This window comes from Podarcis bocagei, assembly GCF_964188305.1.
Source record: "Podarcis bocagei genome assembly, chromosome: 6".
In the NCBI taxonomy this organism is placed as follows: Eukaryota; Metazoa; Chordata; class Lepidosauria; order Squamata; family Lacertidae; genus Podarcis; species Podarcis bocagei.
Window position 1 is genome coordinate 74,871,196 of NC_138130.1, and position 22,078 is coordinate 74,893,273.

General features: G+C 43.1%; 1 protein-coding gene across 1 annotated transcript; it reads right to left on the bottom strand.

Moving 5' to 3' along the window:
• Positions 1 to 38: 38 nt before the first annotated feature.
• Positions 39 to 18,384, bottom strand: CCDC80 (coiled-coil domain containing 80). Its single transcript, XM_081198962.1, has 8 exons — positions 17,634 to 18,384; positions 15,263 to 17,130; positions 8,741 to 8,897; positions 6,536 to 6,672; positions 5,405 to 5,553; positions 3,845 to 3,948; positions 2,787 to 2,867; positions 39 to 1,057 (listed from the first exon to the last, which is right to left on the bottom strand). The coding sequence occupies exons 2-8, from the start codon at positions 17,117 to 17,119 to the stop codon at positions 711 to 713; spliced, it is 2,832 nt and encodes a 943-aa protein (XP_081055088.1). The 5' UTR covers positions 17,120 to 17,130; positions 17,634 to 18,384; the 3' UTR covers positions 39 to 710.
• Positions 18,385 to 22,078: the final 3,694 nt, after the last annotated feature.

Below are 22,078 nucleotides of genomic sequence, written 5' to 3' on the forward strand. Positions count from 1 at the left end.
TAACAAGATAAAGAGGCACAGCTAAAGCAGCAACATGCTTGGCACAAAATCATCTCTCACTGTATTATTTCAAACCTTTAACAATCTCAAGTTTTCCATAACAGGTGAAACCATTATACTACAGAGCTGGCATGTTATAAAATAAATCATTCTACCCCAAACATTTTTTTTAATTAAAAAACCAACCCTTTAACATTAGTTTTTCTAAAAGGATTTCTTTTGAGCGGCAAATTTTGTAATATGATCCACCATTCCTCCACTTCAGCAAAAATTCACAACATTTTCTAATAAATATTTCCTCCCTCGGCATGGGGAAACAGGAAGCTATAGGAGTGTTAGTGTCTTATTTTACAGTTTATATTCTGCCTACAGTACAATGCCCATCACTGGAGTCAGGGTGTGTGGGGTTTGTGGGTGGTGGGGGTTTCTATACATACATAGCACCAAGATATACCTTCAGATTAGAAGGGCTCCAGAATATAAAGGAGTCTTTATTCCATAAGGCACCAATGATACTGGCTTGACCTATTTCACATCATGCGTGTTATAGAGAAGGCCAAAGTCTGATACTTTAGTAGTCCCTTGACTGAACGAGGGAAGAAAAGAAACATGGTCAGGTGACCATCAAATGCTTCCCACATCTGGCTGCTTGTGGTCTGAATGGCTACTAAGATGAAAGCAGGGTGCAGATAAAGGTTAAGTTCCTAATTTCAATAGGGGTATCCATGGTGGTAACTTTCATGATGGCGGTAATCATCTTGGTAGCCTTCCTGGTACCCTTGGTGATAACCATGGTATCCATACCCGGCGTATTCGTCTTCTGGGCACCGCATGCCAAGAGACTGCTGGATGGCCATCTCCTGCCGCCGAAGTTGCATAGAGTCAATCAAATCATACACAATCACCATGGACCACATTGGGGAAGGGTACCAGGATTTGACGTTCCCATCTTTTCCAACCAGAAGCATAGAGAAATATTCGGGGCTGATCTGGAAATAATTGCGGATATCTTTCACCAAATGAGCAGGGAGCTCTTCCCTGTCCACGCTGGAGCTCCCTAGGAGGAGACAGAGATTGGGAATTGCGTCAGCATCTTATGACACACAGACAAGTCATTCTTAAAAGCAAAATATGTATTCGAGCGTACTATATATGCAGCTGAAGTAGAACAGGCTGGAGGCGTGATGGTGGTTGAGAGGACTCTGGGCAGCCAAGTGCACATCATTTCCTGCCCACAGCAATAAAAAGCAAGATGCCTTTTTTTGGAAAATAGTCAGGTTTCCGTGACACATTAACCTCACTGTGGACTGAAAGTGTATCCACTAGGATCTCGTTTCCTCAGTGCTCAAATTCTTTGGCTTTCCAGTGCCCTTTGGAAGCAAACGGGGCTCCATTTCTATTCTTGGATATCTGTGGGATGCAGGTTAATAAGGGGAACGTGTGTTTTTGGTTTAAAAGGGAGTGCCATTGAGCTCCTCTAGTTCAGTTGAATTACTCGTGTTTATATAACTGAGTTTTTCCAACTGGAAGAGAATTGTGCCAGCTTGTGGTATCTCATTCCTGCCCCCCACCCCTTTCACTAGATGTACTGCCCTGAATTATTTTCTCCTTATATTGAATTATAGCATGAAAGACTTGGGGAAGTACAGTGGTACCTCAGGTTAAGTACTTAATTCATTCCGGAGGTCCGTACTTAACCTGAAACTGTTCTTAACCTGAAGACCACTTTAGCTAATGGTGCCTCCTGTTGCCGCTGCGCCGCCAGAGCACGATTTCTGTTCTCATCCTGAAGCAAAATTCTTAACCTGAAGCACTATTTCTGGGTTAGCGGAGTCTGTAACCTGAAGCGTATGTAACCTGAAGCATATGTAACCTGAGGTACCACTGTACGATAATTTTGTATCTTGCCCGTTTTTTCAGTTGTTACATATTGTTAATCTAGCTGGTAACTTTAAATATACAGTCTCTCTCTCTCTCTCTCTCTCTCTCTCTCTCTCTCTCTCTGTGTGTGTGTGTGTGTGCTTCTCCAGAGGCTTTGAGGTGTTATGTTTGAAGAGGAAATATCAACCTACGCAGAAGTCATGGAGGCCCTGTCTCACCATCCCTATTCATGCTGTGACCACACTAGCTCCTAATCACATTGAGTCTTCTACTCATGTTAAACCGAATGCAGCCAGAAGCCCTCTTCAGTTCTTCTTGGCTCAACATAGGAAGGTCAGGGACCAAGCAAGTGGGATAGGGACTTTGGCAGCAAGGTCAGTATGCACAGTGTGCCCTATTTCCTGTTTGGGCATAATGCCCGAAGAAGACTACAGCTGAGGAAGGCTGATTGTTTTTTGTCCTCCTGGCTTCAGGAAACTCACAAGGCAACTTAATAATAATGTTGGATAAATACAGAACATAATAAATTAAGTTTAAACAAGCACTGTAGAGGCCTGCTTTTCATACGTCTGTTTGCCCACTAAAACAAACTAGGGCCATGGGAAGTTCCACAGTGGGAAGTTCCTTAAAAAAATTTCTCAAGTGTTGTTACTGGGATACAGCATGTTCCAGGATTTGCGCGAGATAGGACTGTGCTGTAGCTTCATGTGTGACTCTCATTCACGTTCTATGACCTTTCTTGCAGCCACAACTCAAGACCCATTTGAGAACAACTTCTGAAAATAAACTTACAATAATATGCATTCTACTTTTTAAAATAATAATTGTGATACATCATACAGGTGTATGGCTCAGAATGATAGGCTCACACAGAGCTGTCTTACAAACTCAAAATAATTTCTCACCATTGATTGGATACAATTCCAGCATTCCACCAATATCTTCTCCCACACCTAACAGCTTGAGGACAGTTATGTGACGCAGACCTGTTAAAACAAGAAGGGTGCCAAAGACTGATGCCAGCTTTTTCTACTAAGTGAAAGGCAAATATTAACGTACTGCAAAATTCTCAGATGTACACCCACCCACAATTGTATAAGCTCAAAATACAGGAGGCTGATATGCAGTTTCTTTAGGAACATTGCATAGATTTGCCCAAATCTGCGGATGGAAGATGCTCTTTGCTAATTATTTTAGAAGGCTACAGAGGAACCATGATCAGGCTAAAATTGCGGGGAGGTTATAGATTTCCTCCTACCTTCCCCACTCCCAATAATTTGAGCACAGATTCTAAACTTAAAAACTGTTATTTTACAGCGATCAAAGAAGGTACTAAAGAATCACTTGATTCAAGCAGTCCACAAGGATTTGAGGAGGCTCATTCCCTGCTATGTCTTGGCGAAACAGATGTTGGAGGCTAGCCTGATGTCTGCTTTAGACTACAACCACCATCAGCCCCAAAACATCTGGAGGACACCGGGTTGGCAAAGGCTCTTCTAGGCAATGAAATGCTGAATGCCAATGAATTAGGTCTGCGGTTGTATGCCCAGTTCTCATGCACTACGCATGTGGAAGCTGCCAGCCTCTTCTACTTGATCACATAGACAATCTCTCCATGCCAGCACTAGACATTTTTGCTGGCATGCAAAGCTCTTCAAATGATCAGACTGGTACATGTTCCAAACCTTGCACAGAGTGCACTCAAGCAATTTTTGGCAGCCGTCACATCCAGGTTGCCATGGGTAAAATTGCTCTTAGATGCACCTCCCTCATACTATACATCCCATGAAAAGAACAGGATTGCTGTAGCAAATGGTACTAGCCAAATGTATAGGGTTATGAGTAGTTAATAAGCTAAATCTGGCCCATGTGCTTGAAGGTCCTCACGCGGGTGCAAAGGACTTCAAAAACAAACAAAACCAAGAGTAGTTACTAGCTTGAAAGCAAGCATATGCAGACTTACCAAAATTGCAGGCTTGCCCTGTAAGGGCTGAAAGCTGCTGTGAATATGCCCAGTCTTCGTCGTTGGCAGCAGATATCACTAGCAACCTTCTCCTCCATCGGAATCTGGAATGAGAATAGGTGGAGAAAATCTATTCACAAAGATTATTTCAAACTGAATTTAGTCCTGTTGGTTCTAGCAGGAATCAGATTTAAGTTGTGTGGATCAAACATACTGCAAACATGAGGAAGCAATTGTGCTCAAATGTCTTTGAAATGCCATTTTAGGTTTCAGGTTATTCTGTTGTGCTGTCAAAATTTCAAGTTTTTTTCCCCCTAGGCAGGCAGAACTAATGTAAATGAAATACTTTTTCCATTTGAGCTTCCCCACACCTCTCCTTTGAAGATCACCTTCCATTGCTTTATTCAGGAAAGTGAATGAGTGTGGGTTATTTTGTACATTAAAAAACAGAAGAGCCAAAGCTAACTATATAGAGAGAAATGTACAGAGTAACATGTGCCGTTTCAAAGCAGGAAATGGTATCTTAAACAGCTACAGATGTTGTCTTACAGATGGAACCTCTGCTCTCCTGTTTATACCTATCTTCCTGAACTTTCCCTTTCCCTTCTTTAACAGTATGTGTGCTTCCTCTCCTTCCTCCCCCAATTCATTAAACCTGACAATCCCTTAGTCATTTTATTAGCTGTTACCACATAGTCCTATGCATGGTTACTTAGTAGTAAATCCCACTGAAATCAATGGTACGTGCTCCCAAGCATGTGTGTTTAGAACTGGAGTCTGAGACTGGGTTCTCTAACTTGAGACAAATTAGGAGCCTGCCTCTCTGAATCTGGAGAGTTTTCTCTCCCCACCCCACCCCGACCCGCGGCACCACCGGTTGTTCACTTTGCTGGGGCTTGACATGCAAATTAAGAACAATCAACACCATTATTTTGAATGCTTTTCCCAGGGAAGCAATGGCTGAGAAATTATGCTGCTGCCTGCTGTTTCATTCGGGGGAGAGGTAATTATAGAAAACAAATTAGTACTGCCAACGCTCATAGAAAATGAGAGGTCTCTCTCTCCATTACAATCAGTGAATGCCCATTTTGTAGGGGTGGGGGTGAGGATAATAAACATGATGTTTGGAGATATTTCCATTTATAAATGTTCTTATAAGTGGTTATTTCTAAATGTACTTCCCTCATTCTGTGCTCAAATTTAATTATTAGGTATCTAACTTTAATTACTAGATATTTAATTGCAAACAAAATTGTGCGGTTTCCCCATTGGCAGAAATGTAGGGTTGTATCCAATGCTAGTCTTACTATGAATAAACCTACTAAAGTGAATGAACATGACTTAGGTCTATTAATTTCAGTGGATATTCATTGGAAACAATAAACAGGTCTGAACTCAACCACCTCTCTGTTTTGGAACTAACTACTATGAAGATGATTGCGAGTTTTTGACCAGAGTAATCAGTTAATGGAAAATACATGTTCAACAAGTGCTTAATATTAAACCAATTTGCATTATTAAAGAGCTCTGGCATAGCCACAGGTGGGCTTTAGGAAATACCTGGACAAAAAGTTTTCCAGGGACTGTTTCTTGTCATCTTTGCAGGTAATGCCGTCACGTTTCTGCTTTTCCATATCTTTGAGACGTGATTGGAAGGTGTCAATCAAATCAAAAACAGACTTCATTGCTATGGGCACTTCATAGTATTGCTGTGAAAGGAAACATTGAGAAACGGTTTGACTGCAAACAAATCTCTTAGCATCTGCTTTCCCACTGAAAGTTAATGGCCAATGTCATTATACTGTCAGCTTCATTCTTCCTGACTGATTAACACTGATGGGTCTCAGACATGGTTGAAAGCACGTGAGCGAAGGAGGTCTGGTTCTGGTCGGGAAATTCTGTGTCTGCCATTTTGAGTTGCATGATGAAATAAAGGTCGAGTATACCGGTAAATTAAATATCACATGCAAATAAAGTAATGTTCATGCTACTGAAGATTTTTATAGTGAGTGCCTTCTGTCACTTTGCAGGGTCATTCTGTGGTAGGAGCTGAATGCCATGAAGGAATGGATGAATCTGTCAGCTTTGGTTTCTCGTTCATCCAATCTTTAATTCAATTCTCCACATTTCTGTAGCAACTTGCATTTTAGAAAATCTTCATGAAATTCCTCAGCATTTTAGTTTTAGTATATATATATATATATATATATATATATATATATATATCCAGTTTTGACTGTATTTTTGCAAGCATTTCATGATAATATAATGCACTATTGTATGTTATTTCCCCTAATTTATGCATTTTTGTGCAGACTTTCTCCAAATATATGCTCTTTTGTAAACATGTTTTGGTTAAGGAACTGCATTACAATATTCGGAGAAGCGCAGATTTTGAAGGATTAGGCTTTTATATTGGTTCAATAAGTGTGAATTAGATAATTTCTCATTAAAATGCAACCAAAATCAAATTATTCCTCCATTCCTAATACCACGACCTGTAAGCATACAAGTGAGCATTTCCCCACCAAAATCCCTGGTTCCTATCATCTGGATTTGGGTTCCATGATTCCTACCATCTGCAACTTCTTTTGCTTCTTCAGGTACTAGCACAGTTTTTTGCTCCACTCTGTCCTGATTCATCCTCACTCTTGCATCTCTCCTGCCCCAGGCTAATATACTTCTCCCTACCTTGGCCCTCATATCAGTGTCAGTTAGCACCATGAAGAAGTCATTGTATGTCATTCCATATTCTCTCCTCAGCTCATTGATGAGACGCTGGTCCACGAGGTCTTCATCCTCTATCGCTTTCATGGGCTTCTCATTGTCTTTAAAGGAAAACAACATGGAGATTAGTGCCAAACAAGCCTAAATCACTTTTGAACAGCAAGGGAGAGGGGGGAAAGTTCTTCCGTTCGCCTTCTGTTCAGACGTACCCACCAAATCATACTGATTTAGTCTTTTCAAGGGGGAAGTGAGTGAAGTTTTTAAAAACATTACTTCTTCCTAAACAAGGATTTTGAGCACCATTCATATATGAAGCTGCTAATGCAAAACAGCCCAAATAATAGAAGGGAGACCAGTGAGAACCTTGACACCATCAACCCAGAGACATAATGTTAGATACTTAGGTTGCAGCCCTGTACCCATTGTCCTGGGGTTAGGTGTCACTGAACTCAATGGATCTTATTTCTGCATTAATTTGTATAGAATTGTGCTGTTTGTCAGTACAAAACTTACATCAGTCAAGGGTGTATAAAGTGTTTACTTCCTTAAGGTTTTGGTTTCTTTAAGGTGCGTAAGTCCATGAAGGCTAGACTACACAAATCACTTTTATAAGGCTTCTGTACAATATGCAAGTTAATGCCACAAGATGAAACCAAATAGAGTAGGTCAAAAAGCCAACCAGAAATGCCATGGGGGGGGGGGAGAGAGAACTGGTAAGAGATTTCATGGGATGGGGGTGCTAAATTCCAGGATCTATTTTAAGCTCCTGCTGTTCCCTATTCAAAGTTGGTATTTTGACACTTTAAACTAATTGAGGCCAAGTATGTTTGTTTGTTTATGTTTACACAGCAGTGCAGCTCTTGCCCATGAATAAGATATCAAAAAACTTTTTTATCTGTATAAAGCGTCCTCATCATTCATTCTTTCTCAGACCCTCACGGCCTGAAAAAAGAACTCCTGTGGTGTAATTCTCCCCTGCAAAGAGGAACATCCAAGGAGCAGCCCAAATCCAATACTTGGAAATATTAGGAAATCAGTATATTTTGAAACATTATGATTATGAAGAAAGGCTGCATCTGTAACAACCTACATGAATGCAATTTCAAAAGCATTCAACGGTAGCCCAAATCTGCTTTTACAGCTAAATATCAATTTCTGCACTACTTCATGCACTCCTCTGTAAACAGGAACACTTAAGAGCACGTGAATCTTTAGATTTCCATCTAAACTATTCAGATAAATGAGGTTATACTGCAATTAAACTATCAAACTTTCCAAGGACTCATGACAAATGAACTTTGCCTCGATGTGAATTTTATTAGTTTATCGTTATTGTTGTATTGGTTTCATACAAAACCAATCAAACATGTCTTATAAAACTTTATAAAATTGTCATTGTTTCACAGCAAGAATGTAAGGTTCACTGAATGACAAGTGTGAACACAAGGACAAAGGTCAGTTACTTCTTTTTTTAACACTAGCCAGTCAGGTTTGTGTGTGTTAGATAATATGAGCCTATAACCAAAGACCTGCAAAATAAGCTGGACACTGAGCATATGAGCAGAATCAAAAACCCTATTTAGGTGTTCATCTTTATTCTGTCCATAGGTCACACATGCCACCCCCATCCTCAACTGAGAGTGGGAAGGTCTGAAGGGGATTGTAAGCACATTCTTCTGAATGGGCTTACAGTCCTCCCTGTAACTGGGAACCTACATCACAGAGGGCTCTTGGTCACAGGAAAGCCAAATGCCATGTTTAGTTGAATGCATCTTCAGAACTTTCCACTCATGACAAGGTCAGAGGTGGAGGGGGCCATGTGGACAGCCCAGTAGCCGCTCTAGGAATAAATAAACACCTGAAAGGGGCTGGTATACAAAGATCTGGAGACAGGAGATGTTCCTAGTCTTGAACCAAATGACTTCCTGGCTTATGGCATGGCCATTGACTTGATAGACCAGCGCAGTGATGCTCCAATTATTTGAACATTTTGCCATGGAAAACCAAACGGGGGAAATGCCAACTATGCAAATACAAAGGGTGGGAGAGGGAAGAACCATATTACCACAAAGGAACTCTCAGGGTTTTTAATTTTTTTAAAAAACAAGCAAACACACTAGTTTCATGCGTCTATCGCGCAGAAAGAAATGAAAGGAAAGAATTTTCAACCTAGCTGGAAGTGGTCGATCTTCATGTGGCTGTTGTTCACGGTGCCAGAGATGGTGATCACTGAGATTTTTCTAGTTGCCATTTTGCAAAAGCTCTCCAGATACTCATCTCTCTGTTGCACATACATGGTGCTGTCAAGCTTGGGAGTTGTGATCAGCTAGGAAGATGACAGAACAGAAGGTTTAGATTGTTGGTTTTTGAACCGTGTTAGTATCGGAAGTCATACATAGATAATACTCCCAGGGTTTTCACAACAACTCGTAGACAACGGGCTGTATATAATGCTAGCCCTACTCAGAGTAGACCAAATAATGAGCCTAAGTTGGTCCTTAATTTCAATGGGCCTCCTCTGAGTAGGACTAGCACTGGATGCAGCCCTGAGGCCTGGCCTACATAATATATTTGCCAGAGGGATCTGCTTCTATCCTCCCATCTAGAATGTTTAATGCAACTCTCAGCTCACCATATGAGTCAGAGCTAATTACATATGCTTTTATCCAAAGCTGCACTTATGCATGTGTGTGGCCATACCCTCCCCAGCAAAAAAGTCCCCCCAAAACACTCTAGAGCAGAGGTTTTCAACCTTTTGGGGCCCACGGCTCCCTTGACCAACTACATTCTTTCTGCGGCACCCCCGTGCGCTCAGGAACCCAGTTATGTCACCCCTTGCCTGCAGAGCTGGCACCCCCTCACCCCTTTTCAAACACCCTCTCTTGGGGAGTGTTCCCTCGGCCTCCTCTCCCCTCTCCTTGAGAGTCCTCTGGACAGCCACAGCTGCTTCCATTGGTCTCCGAGCTGCCCCCCCGCCCCAAAGAGAGGGGCCTCCTTACACTGCCCCACAGGGGCCTGGGAAACACCCCCTGGCCAGCCCCAGGGGCACTATTCACCTGAGGAGCTTGTAGCCAGGGCTGCCGCAATGAACAGCTGTGCAAGCCTTTGGGAGGAAGATGCGAGAGGGCATCAGAGGAGGGAGAGAAGGAAAGAGGGGCAGAGGCCAGTGTTGCCTGTGGCACCCCTGACACCCCGGGGTTGAAAACCACTGCTCTAGAGTGTCCCCTGACCCCTCAAGTCCAGTTTTCAGGGGGGGGAGTGCCCTCCACCCTCTGCACAGTAGAATATTTGGCTCCAAGCCAGAGGGAGTTTTTCTGCCCCTGCCGCATGTCAGTGATGGCTTCCAAAAGGGATGACAAAATTCTCTATGCTGATCACCTAGCAAATGCAATGCCTACCCCAGCCCCCAGATTTCCTATGTAAAACAATTAAACAATGCCTTAAGCGTGTTGCAAATAAGAATAGGGTGTGTTATACGTGACTGTTTAAGTACACAGTGGAAGCCGCGGGGAGGGGGGGAAGGTCTTTCAGAAAACTATTAACTGAGGTAAACCCTGACAACAAATGTCACAATCGCCTGCCTGCTACCAAGTCACATTCAGGGTTGGTGTATTGATTTACAAAGCCCTGAACAACTTGGGTTCAGGACACCACAGAGATCACCTGAACACTTCTATCCCAGATCAGTCACTGAGATCATCTGCAGGAGCATCTTTGCTCCTTTCCTGTGTTGGTGAGGCTTGTTTGACAGCAAGAAACCGAGCCTTGTGTCATTAGCCCAGTCCTGTGGAACTCCCTGCCCATAGAGATTCAGCAGGCACCTTCTGTGCCAACTTTTAAAGGCCTGCTGAAAACTTCCTGTACCACTGGGTATGCAGGCAATTCAGAGTACACCCCCACACAATGATCTAATGTTGATTGTTTTTAATTTGTTTTGCTTTTAAATTATTTTTTAACTTTTTCTGGTTATATTGTTTGGTTTTATGTTGAAAACCGCTGTGATATAACTTTATGTTGCAGCGGTATGTAAACATTTTTTTAATAAAGAAAGAAAATTAGCTTTTTGCATTATGTGGCAACTTACTGCAGGCCAGAAATTCCAGGGGGAAATAGCCATTGCTTAACCTTTGAGAAACACCACAGTCTCCTCACTGGGAACACCCTCGCTTGTGTGCTTGTGCTAAGCCAGTTCGATATGGTAATACGCTAAAGGGAAGTCCTCTTTCTATCAACCTTTTGCAACTGGAACTTTAGATAAAAGTGGTGGCTGGTTTTAATTTCTCACCCGGCAGCAAACCAACGGTGTTTGCCTTTTATTTACATAGGACTGGATCAGATTGTAGTGCACTGCCAGAAACTTGGCTGTTGATTGGGAACGCAGTCAGGCATGAGGAGTCGCAGGCCAGGATCTGAGTAATGCCTGAGGGGTCTATTTAATTATCATTCCTAAACGCTCTCTAAGCAATTGCACCATGGTCAGGCAAAGGTCAGTATCCAGAAGGCAGCCAATAGCACAGAACATGGAAATGGACTTGAATGGACAGGAACAGAAGAAACAAAATGAACAAGGTTTGGGCAGCTAAAGACTGATGAAGTCAAGGAGTACCTTGATTACAGCCAACAAAAGCCAGAGGCCATTTTGTGACACTGCCTTAAAATTCCTGAACTTTCATAGTTTCCTTGAACTCCTAGAGGTATGAAGTGGAAGCTTCTGCCTCCAGCCTTGAAGTCGCCAAATTCAAGCCTCAGAACTGCCACTGCTTCATACACACACAGCCCTTAGCAAGAAATCCAATATAATGGGTCAGATCCAGACTTAGTCATACTGAAGTACAGATCCATTAAAATCAGTGGGGCTTAAATTAGCCATGATGATCTTAAGTCCCATTGATTTCAATACATCTATGACTAAGTCTGATCCAACCCAACAATTATTTACATTTATATCCTATCTCCCCTCCAGGCAGGAGCAGGCAGGAAGTGTGGGGGCTGTCCCGCCATGGACTTAGCCTCCTGGTGCCATTTTGCCACTGCCTACCGAGACAGTGTGGACACAGAGTAGCAGTGAGGTCTAGGTGGTGCACATGCAATCTGGTAGCAGCACCAGATTGTTTCTGCTGGTGCACCCACACCACCCCAAACTTGCTACTGCCCTACAGTACCCTATACCATCTTGATAAGTGGTGCTGGGAGATCAGGTCTGCAGCGCCACCCTTCCTTGGTGCAAGTTGGGTAGCTTCTCATTACAACACAAACAAAATTGTATTTCTCTCCAGTTCCTACCTCAAAAGTGATAGCAGGAGATTATTTGTTGCTTATACCTACCACTTTTGTTGCTCCCTGCTCCATAGCAATCCCAATTTCCCCTACTCACATTGAGCAGCTGTTTTGTAAGCAAATACTGGTATATTTCACTCTTTTTAAAAAATGTGGGGAGGCCTGTTCATGCAGGGGGTTAATTTTAGTATATGTTATACATGCAGACTGGCTGCATCCTCTGTGGGGATGAACTCAGGTTTTCAGACTGCCCTTCCACACCGCAGAGTAGCAAACAAAAGCAACGTAACTGAGCCAAAACAGATGGGCCTGAAGCAAAACCACAGACACAAACAGTAGGTGGAAGTCAGGAAGTCAAAGCCAGTGATAAGTCTAGATTTCAGAGTTGGCTCTTGCTTCTGTTTCTTTAACAGGACCTTGAATGTCTCCATACCATTAAAAAGTTTATCTTGCAGATTTCTACCAATCTGGCTGCTGTTGACGTCACAGGAGCAGGCCAAGACATAGCAAACAGACCAAGACATTATGTCCTGATCAGTTGGCATCTCTTCTCTGCTTTGATCAAGGACTTTCCCTAAATCTAAACCACCATAACCTGCTAAGTATTAGGACTTCACTATGAAGGTCAAACTATGAAGATTAGGTTACATTTTCTAATCTGCTACACTTTGAAAAGAAAGATTGATTGCTTTGGTTGAAACAATGCTAGAAAGAAAGTTGCCTGTCAATTCACAATACATTGAAAGCACCTTTAAGGCACAAGGCTCTCTCCACCCGCCACCCCCCCTCCAAAACATTGCTTGGATATTTTCATATTTAAGTGGTCTAAACAGTTTGCAAAGTAAATCAATAATAATAATAAATGTATGGTTGGTGCTGCATTTGCAAACAAGGCTTATAGTTTAAATCCACTCACGGGCGCATGCTTCATTAAGAGGCAAATCCATGTATGGGACAGTAATCAGGGCTTTCACTGGTGGAATAGACCTCAGTACCCAACACATGCTAAGAAATCATAGTCGTGGATGCACCTGATTTTGACCACCTGAACAGTGGCTCTGCTTTGCAATGTTTCTCTGTAGGCATCTTAAGAGCAATATGAGAGCATTCGTCTCATTTACTTATAGTGTCAGTGCAATCTGCTTTTTATATGCTCAGTCAGTTGAGCATGAGATTCTTAATATCAGGATTGTGGGTTCAAGCCCCACGTTGGGCAAAATATTCCTGCATTGCAGGCGGTTGGACTAGATGACCCTCGTGGTCCCTTCCAACTCTACAATTCTATATCTCTGCTTATCCCGCTAACTATCATCCTGATCTCATCCTGACCTCACCCTGTCCTGCCACTAATTTCTTTCCATAAAAGTTAGCACCTCATTAAAGGCACACAAACACTCCTGTATGTATTCCTCATACCTGAAATGATGCTTTATCAGGGCATAACCTGCCATTGCTCTGCCGTAAACTTTGCTTTAAAACTTTTTTTTTGTACATGCTGCTTAATTCCTTTTTGCAAGCAACAGAGAAAGCTGACCTTGCACAATCCAGGTATTATTCTTATTATCATTATTATTATCATTATCACAATTAATAAACCAATTAATTAATTAAGATCTGGGAGAAGCATTCACCCTCAAAATGAAAGAACTCAAGCAGTTATTTATACCAAACAGCTAAGCAGGTTAATATGCGGAAGAAAAACACACTAAGGCTGCAATCCTATGCCCTTGGAGTAAATCCTATCGAACTAAGTGGAATTTACTTCTCAGCCAGCATGCCCTAGGTATGTGCTGTAAAGCTGAAAACATGTACACACTTACCTGGAAGTAAGCCACATTGCAACCAATTTGCATTTACTTCTCAGTAAGCATTCAGGGGAATATGGCACACACACAAAAATAAGGAACTTTTCTTTACCAAAGGCTATGGGCCACACATTATATTGCATGGTTTCCTAATCATTATACTTTGTGGCAAACAAAACAAATGTTGTACACTTAAGAGATGTAATGTAGATGCTTTTTGTTTCATGGAGATTACTGTGTATGAAAAATGTGGCCTATGAAGGGTGTCTGAATTGTCACACTATGCCTTCAAGCTGAATTCCTCCTGCCAAGGAAAACATCTGAGCATATTGCTTTGTGTCCTCTGTCAAAGGATTTCAGAGAGGAGCCGGCTAATAAAAGGTGAAGTTATTAAATTCTGGAGATGCAAAGCCACGTTGTGCTGCTTTTAAGGTTCAGAAGCTCATCACAAGCTGTTCTACTTAAGAGAAAGGCAACTCTGTGCATCTCACCAACAACTTTGTAAGCGATATGTTTGCAAATGCATTATGTTCCTGCCCAGGAAAAGTGCCAAAAACAGTTGGCTTGGTTCTGAAACCCAGAAGTTATCAACATTACTGTGAACAGATGTCAACTGGAAGAGCTATGAGTTCAAATATATATGAAAACAGTGACAACGCAACCATGCTGAACATAGCACATCCTTATTTGGATTTCTTTTAAGCCCTGGACTAGCAAAATACAGATCATACCATCTTCAGCTCCCCAGTTATAGGTTTCTGGCAGCTTCTGCACATGATTGAGAAAGGTTGCATCATATGCCCTATGAGACTTATAAGGCATACATCACATTATTAGGCTTCATGCCTTTGGAATATGCCCAGGACAGACTAAAGATCATTAGGCAGGGGTGGAGAAACTGTGGCCCTCCAGATGTCACCAAACTCCATCATTAGTCCCATCCATCATGGGCTATGGTCAGATATGAGATAGTCCAACAACATCTGGAGAGCCATGGGTTCCTCTTCCCTGTCATGTGATGGTGACACTGAGCAGTGTTTCAGGGCCACAGTCCAGCAGGGTTAATCTGGCAGGGGCCATCTGCTGACTGTTGGAGGAGTTGAAGTCCACAGTGGGTGGGGCCACCGTCTTTCTTTCTCTTCCTCTCTCTAGTGTGGGAGGAACAGATCACTCTTGACAGAGGTCTGAAATGACTGCTTGCAGAGGGATCCTGAAATCAGGCCAAGGGCTGCATAAAACTGGGCTGACATTGAGTCCTACCTTCCAGCAGAATTTGTCAATATCTTTTCAACTCACTCTGGTATCACCTGCTTTCCCCTGAAAGCAGTTAGGGACAAAGAGATGCCACCAGAGCAAGTGAAGTGTTTTAAATAAAGAAAAATGGGCACCCAAGGCTTTCAGGAGACAGAAGTGTGTGATGGTTGCCAGCTTTGGCTGCTACACATAAAGGTAGACACAGGGCCTCAGTAAGAAACTTCCAGTGCAATTGTTATCAGAAGTAAGTCCTATGTAATTCAATGGGGATTACTCCCAGGTAAGTGGGTTTAGGATTGCAGCCTAACTTGTGAACTGACCTTAAGTGATGCATGCCCATGTATAATCTACTTACCAGGAGACGTCTTCTGCCTTCAAATAAATCCAAAAGTGTTGTCACAGATTTCCTGGGGGTTTGCGTGAAAGGCTTGGCATTGGACTTCAGGACTCCCTCGCTGTCCGCTTTGCTTCCTTTCTTGTTTTTCTTGTTGCGCTCTTTCTCTTGCTTGTTTTTCTTTTCAGCTTTGTCCTTCTTGGCCTGTTTCTCGTTTTTCTTCTCTGATCTTTCTTTCTTCTTCTTCTCAGGTTTATCTAAGCGGTCATGTTTCCTTGGATCTTTCCCTTTCTTTGGCGGGATATGTCCCGCCGGAACATTTTCCTCTAAGCGAGGAACAGCAGGCTGTCCTGAGTCGTATTTATCCTCGTATTCATTGCTCAGTATTTTCTCTTGGGCTTTCTTTTTAGGTGGTTTGCTTTTAGCAGGCTTGTGCTGGCCTGCTGTGACACTGGAACCTTGACTATTATAGTCCTTCCGGTCTGTGCGGTTGTCTCTGTATCGTCCGGCACTTGCTCTCGTGGGATGCTCCGAGGTGGTTGTTGGGACCTCTGAATGGGTGTCATAATGAGTGGCTTTGCTGGGTCTCCTTGTAGTGGTCTGTTGCCTCTGTGTGTGGGCTGGATTCCTTTCTCTGCGATTCTCTTTCCATACAGGGGAGGAGAAACTCTCTGTCACCCGAGCGTCAGTCATCTCAGGAGCTGTGGGAAGCAAGGTGTGTGATTTTGTGGTCCAAGTTCTCTGTGTAGTCGGCACAGTGGTGGTGGTGGCGGTTGTAGGCCTGCTTGCTATTGTCATCATTCTGGTGATTGGCCTGAGAATTGTGGGAGGAAGAGTCGGCGCCCTAGTTGGAGGGGGAGACAGTGTGGTTGTCGAAAACTTCTTCACAGTTTTAGCCCGTGTTGGCTGCCCAATGCTTTTCCTTGTTTCTTCTTTCCTGGATACTGGTTGGACATGTCCACCACCTGGTGTTGCCTTAGTGACACTAGCACCATTGTTGCCTTCCTCAACAACCCGGCCCTCTGTCCCAGCAGCTTTGCATTTCTGGATGAAGCCTTTTTGCCTTATTTTCTCAATTTTCCTGATGGGACTCTGGTCAATGACTTCATAGATGGCCTCCAGCCTAACTGGATAAGGGTATCGTTCCTCTACTTGCAATGTCTTCTTTAGCAGCACCATGCCAAATTTGCCCTTCTCCAGCTTCAGAAAGTTCATGAGTTTGGAAATGAGGCTGGGATCCAGAGATTGTTCCAGGATTTTCCCTTCCGTGGTTATCTTCCTGACTGTCCCTGCCTCTTCGCCCTCCTCATGGAACAAGACAATCTGCTGGACATGCCTCTCGGCCAGTTCACAATAGACATCATCCTTCAGAAGGCTCATCATGAGCCGGTAATAGCCATCAGAGGCATGAGGAGCAGAGATAATCCAGACTCTGTTTTTCCCAGCAAAGCTAGCCAGAATGTTGGGGGAACTAGACCCAGATGGGAAACGCACTGTGCGCGATCGAAACGCAGTGGATGGCCCTTCATCCCTAACCATTTCCACCTTAGGTCTTTGTGTCAGCCGTACTTTAGTCCCACCAGTCTTCACCTGGGCACGGGAGTCATCTTCTAGTGGGGCTGCTTGTGGCCTTTTTGGTTCCAAAGAATCCCTTTTGACAAGAGGACGTTGAGGAAACCTCCCAGAAGGGCTTAAAAGTCTGTGGGACACACCAGCTCTCCTCGTCTGTGCAGCTGATTTGCTACTGCCCCTATAGGCCAGAGGCACTCTCCTAACTCCATGCCTCCCTCTGTCAGCTTGCCTCAATGGCTTTTCCATGCCACAAACTAGCCATGCAGCCCACAGCACAGTTAAACTCACAACCGGTGCCCACTTCATTGTGGGATTGACTTTAAAAATAAAAGAAGATGGGGACAAGTGTTAATGACCATACTGGGTATTCATATAGACTGCAAAAACACTTTCCTTCCTGAGAAATTTTCCTAATCTTTCTTAGATGCTTTGAACTTCCTTCAACATTTCTGAGAATCAGCACCCTCCAAATTTGCCCCCCTTTTCCATTTTAGGTGGAACTCCACTCTTAACATAGGCACGAATATATAGAGAACAGCATTCTCTAGTTTCTCTCTCTCAAAGAAGGCAGATTGGCCAGCTTGTGTATCAGATTAGGATGGTTTGCTGCTATCTTTATGTTGTTCACACTGCAGCAGTGTGGAAATTTCATTTCAAGAAAACATAGGCTGAGAAACGACTGAGATAATCAGCAATGGACAACTGGGATCTGTTCAAACATCTGCCTCCGCACATGCATCTGCCTACACATTTAATACACATATACATACACAAATGTCAGCTTGTCCCTCAATAGTTGCAGAGCAGTGTCAAAACTTACCCTTCCGGGAAACTCTCCTTTCAAGAAGTGATTCTCTCGGAGCCTTCTCTTAGACTGAGGGCTTTGCCATGTAGATCTGCTGTAGGCAGCTCGGCAGCTTTTCTGCTACACAAAACGGGCTCCAGACAATGTCCAGTTCACGATGGCTCCCTTCCCTCCTGTTTTCCCCTTTCTTTCTCTGTTCACTTTCTTCACCAGGCTGGGTGCAATGAAAGGGATTTTTCTAAAGGGTCTTTGCTTTTCTCCATCTAGCCGCAGTTCTGACTTTTTTTTCCCTTTTCTTTTCAGGAGGCAGCCACAGAGAGGCACATTTCTCTGATGTTAGAATTGCTGCTATTGCTGGAGCTCTGTGCTCTTTCCCCCTCTTTTTAGAGTCCCACAAACTTCCCCATCAATGCCCTCCTCCTCCTCCTCTGTGGAGTGCAGCTCCTTTGTCTCTCTCCAGAGAGCCAAAGCATCAAGGCTAATAGATTTTCCAGGCAAAATTCAAACACCCGCACAAATGTGATACTGAGGAAAGACTTTCTCCTCACCTTGCTCTCCTTTCCTAATCTTCCCTCTCCCTATCCTCTATTTTTCCTCCTCCTACCCCCCCCTCCAAAACCACTTTTTTGGATCTCCTCCCAGAAATGTCAGGATAACTTCAGGCCAGCTCCAACCCAAACTGAAACAACAGTTTCAGCCACTGGAAATAAGAGAGGCAGAGGGAGCTTCGGTTTAACAGATCAACAGAACATTGCCTCCTTTTCCCACTTCCGCACAATTTTGAAAGAGAGAGGAGGGAGGGTTTTTTGTGGGGTGGGGGAGCAGCTGAAATGTTACACATCACCATCATCAATCACTTTTTGGAACAGGGTGGTTGAGACCTTAACTCTTTCAGCCCTTTTGGCTCCATTGCCGAATCTCCCTCCTCTGTCCTTTCATGTTTGAAAAGTGGACCCACGGCTTAAAAAAACTAAGTAACATATTGTCCTCACCTCACCTGTGTTCAAAAGAATGTCAGTTTTTGAAAGACAAAAACACGTTGCTTTCTTTATGTCTTTTTTAAAAAGTATATTGCTTTCTTTTCCTGAGAAGTAACACTAAATCACTCGGTTTGTTTTTTTTAAACAATTTTCCCTTTCCAAATTGTTTTGTGGAAATGCAAGCCTCATGTTTGGCTAGCAGACCCTACAAGGCAAAGCTGTGTTGTGTACATGGAACTTTTGATACTTCAATATGACACTCTGTAGATTTCAGGCATGGGCTGTGCGCACACTACAGGCTTAAAATGCAGCTAGATCATTATTTGATTCAATTCCAATAAAAGTCAGGGAACCCACAAGAAATGGCAAGATTGACACAGGATAGGCACGTATTGTGTGGCTGACAGTGTGCGAGCATTACTTCCCAAACTAGCAGCAGGAGCACACTGGGTCCAGTGCAAACGGGAGCATGGACACAGTCAGAGTATACACTTTATTGTCCTTCAAAGAACTCAAGGTGGGATGTGTGGCTCCTTCTTCCATTTTACCCTCACAACAACCCTGTGAGGCAGGTTAGGTGCAAGGTCAATCACTGAATGGTCATGGCTAAGTGATATGAACATGGTTCTCTGTGATCCCAATCCAATATGTTATGCACATAGAGTGGGGGACACAAAGTCACTGGCTTCACCCTTATGGATGTGTACAAGGTCACACAAGTATAAACTGCACATATAATGCCCATCTGCACATATAATGCCCATTCTTGTTCTTTAGTCACACATACAGAGTGTATGCACATACAATGTGTACTGGCTGTTTCAGAGGTTATGCAAATGTCAGTCTCACCCACACATTACATTTTGGGGGCATACTTTTGTTCTAAGACTCCTAGTTGCACAGGGTGACAATATCCATTCTGACTGCAGTATGAAAGTAAAGAGATAAGCTCCCTTTCCCTGAGTGCTGCCTTCTCAGTAAGAATCCTCCCCCTGCCTGAAATTAATTAAGGAAAAAGAAGATATATAACTATATGGTATGCCCCAGTCCTTTCTAATTCCTGTAGAATTCCATTGTTGAAGTAGCCAGGCCAGCTTCTTGGTGATTAATAGCCCTAAGGATGGGCTGTTAGCATAAGAAAAGAAGTTGTTCTGTGCCAGAGGGCAAATGGGTGGGCCCCCTTCCTCACCTGTCTGATACTGAAGAAGACAATAGCCAGAGCTGGGTGTGTGCAAGCTGGAAGCTAGAAGCAGCCAGAGAGGGAGAGCCATGCTTGGTTTCTGCTTGAATCCAAGGCTGAGACCATGGGAGAAGAAGGACCTTCTGACTAAACGACTAAACAACAACAACAACCCAGCAGGGACAAATTCATTTGTGGAAATGAAGTAGTTGGAGATCTGTCTCAGTTCAGTTAATAATAATAATACATACTCATTCATATCACTGTGTTCAAGAAGTGAATAGGTAGCCGTGTTGGTCTGCCATAGTCAAAATAAAAAAATTCCTTCCAGTAGCACCTTAAAGACCAACTAAGTTAGTTCTTGGTATGAGCTTTCGTGTGCATGCACACTTCTTCAGATACACTGAAACAGAAGTTGCCAGATCCTTCTATATAGTGAGAAGGTGGGGAGGGGTGTTACTCAGAAGGGTGGTGGGAATGGGAGGTAGGCAGATAGCTGAGAGAGCCTGTTGACGACTCTTAACGACTGTAATAGGTCTTACAGGAAAAGGCAAGGGGTGGGAAGGTGAGAAATGGTTTAGTCATGTATAGTGAGATAAGAATCCAATGTCTTTGTTCAGCCCAGGTCTTTCCATGGTTTTAAGTTTGGTAATGAGTTGTAATTCAGCAGCTTCTCTTTCCAGTCTATTTCTGAAATTCCTTTGTAGTAAAACAGCTACTTTGAGATCTTGCATAGAATGTCCTGGGAGATTGAAGTGTTCTCCTACTGGTTTCTCTGTTTTGTGATTCTTGATGTCAGATTTATGTCCGTTTATTCTTTGGCGTAAGGTTTGGCCTGTTTGTCCAATATAGAGAGCTGAAGGACACTGTTGGCATTTGATGGCATACACAATGTTAGACGATGAGCAATTAAATAGTCCCGAGATGGTATGTGTGATGTTGTTGGGGCCAGTAATGGTGTTGTCCAGGTGTATGTGGCAGCAAAGTTGCCATCTGGGTTTATTGCAGGCTCTGGTGCCAGTGTCTGTGTTAAGTCTGGTTGTAGTATTATTGTGGGTTAGGAGATGTTTAAGATTGGGTGGCTGTCTGTAGGCAATGAAAGGTCTTCCTCCCAGAGCTTGAGAAAGAGAACTGTCCTATTACGACCTATTACAGTCGTTAAGAGTCGTCAACAGGCTCATCTCAGCTATCTGCCTACCTCCCATTCCCACCACCCTTCTGAGTAACACCCCTCCCCACCTTCTCACTATATAGAAGGATCTGGCAACTTCTGTTTCAGTGTATCTGAAGAAGTGTGCATGCACACGAAAGCTCATACCAAGAACTAACTTAGTTGGTCTTTAAGGTGCTACTGGAAGGAATTTTTTTATTTCAAGAAGTGAGAGTGTCCTTTGGATTTAAAGGAAACAGAATCCTCCCCTCCAGGTTGCCCAAATCCCACCACATATTTTTATAAAAAATTCCTTCCAGTAGCACCTTAAAGACCAACTAAGTTAGTTCTTGGTATAAGCTTTCGTGTGCATGCACACTTCTTCAGATACACTCTGAAGAAGTGTGCATGCACATGAAAGCTCATACCAAGAACTAACTTAGTTGGTCTTTAAGGTGCTACTGGAAGGAATTTTTTATTTTGACTATGGCAGACCAACACGGCTACCTATCTGTAACTGGAACATATTTTTATGTTACTAAAGGGAATATTCTCTCACCCAACTGAATCATCAGCATTTAATATATGAAGAAGAGCAATGGCCTGCTGTATAAGCCGTTTCAGATACAGGACTTTGACATTATATTCTGTAAAGAAAACCTCACTTTCATGACAAGATAATATCTAAAATATGGCAGATTCATCTTGCATAGCACATTGTTGTAAATACCTGGGCATTCTTGGCATATATTCTTGCCAAAACAGAAAGTCCTTTTCCACACAGCACAAAGTTAAACTATGGAATTCTCTCCCGCCAGAAGTAGAGATGGAGGATAAAACTATCAGTGGCTATGAGACACAATGGTTATATTCTACCTCCACTGTTGTAGGCAGGATACCTCTGAAGGCCAGTTACTGGGATTCACATGTGGAGAGAGTTTATGTTGTTCTCAGGTTCTTTTTGTGGTCTTTCCACAGGCATCTGTTTGGCCACTGTGAGAACAGGATGCTGAACTCTGGGCCTCTGGCTGGATCCAGCAGGGCTCTTCTTCTATCTTCTTCTTCTATCGCCCCTATTTCAGCACCCTTTTTTGTCCACGTTGCTGTACTTACTGGCATGAGTGAACACGGACATTATTCATCCTTGGCG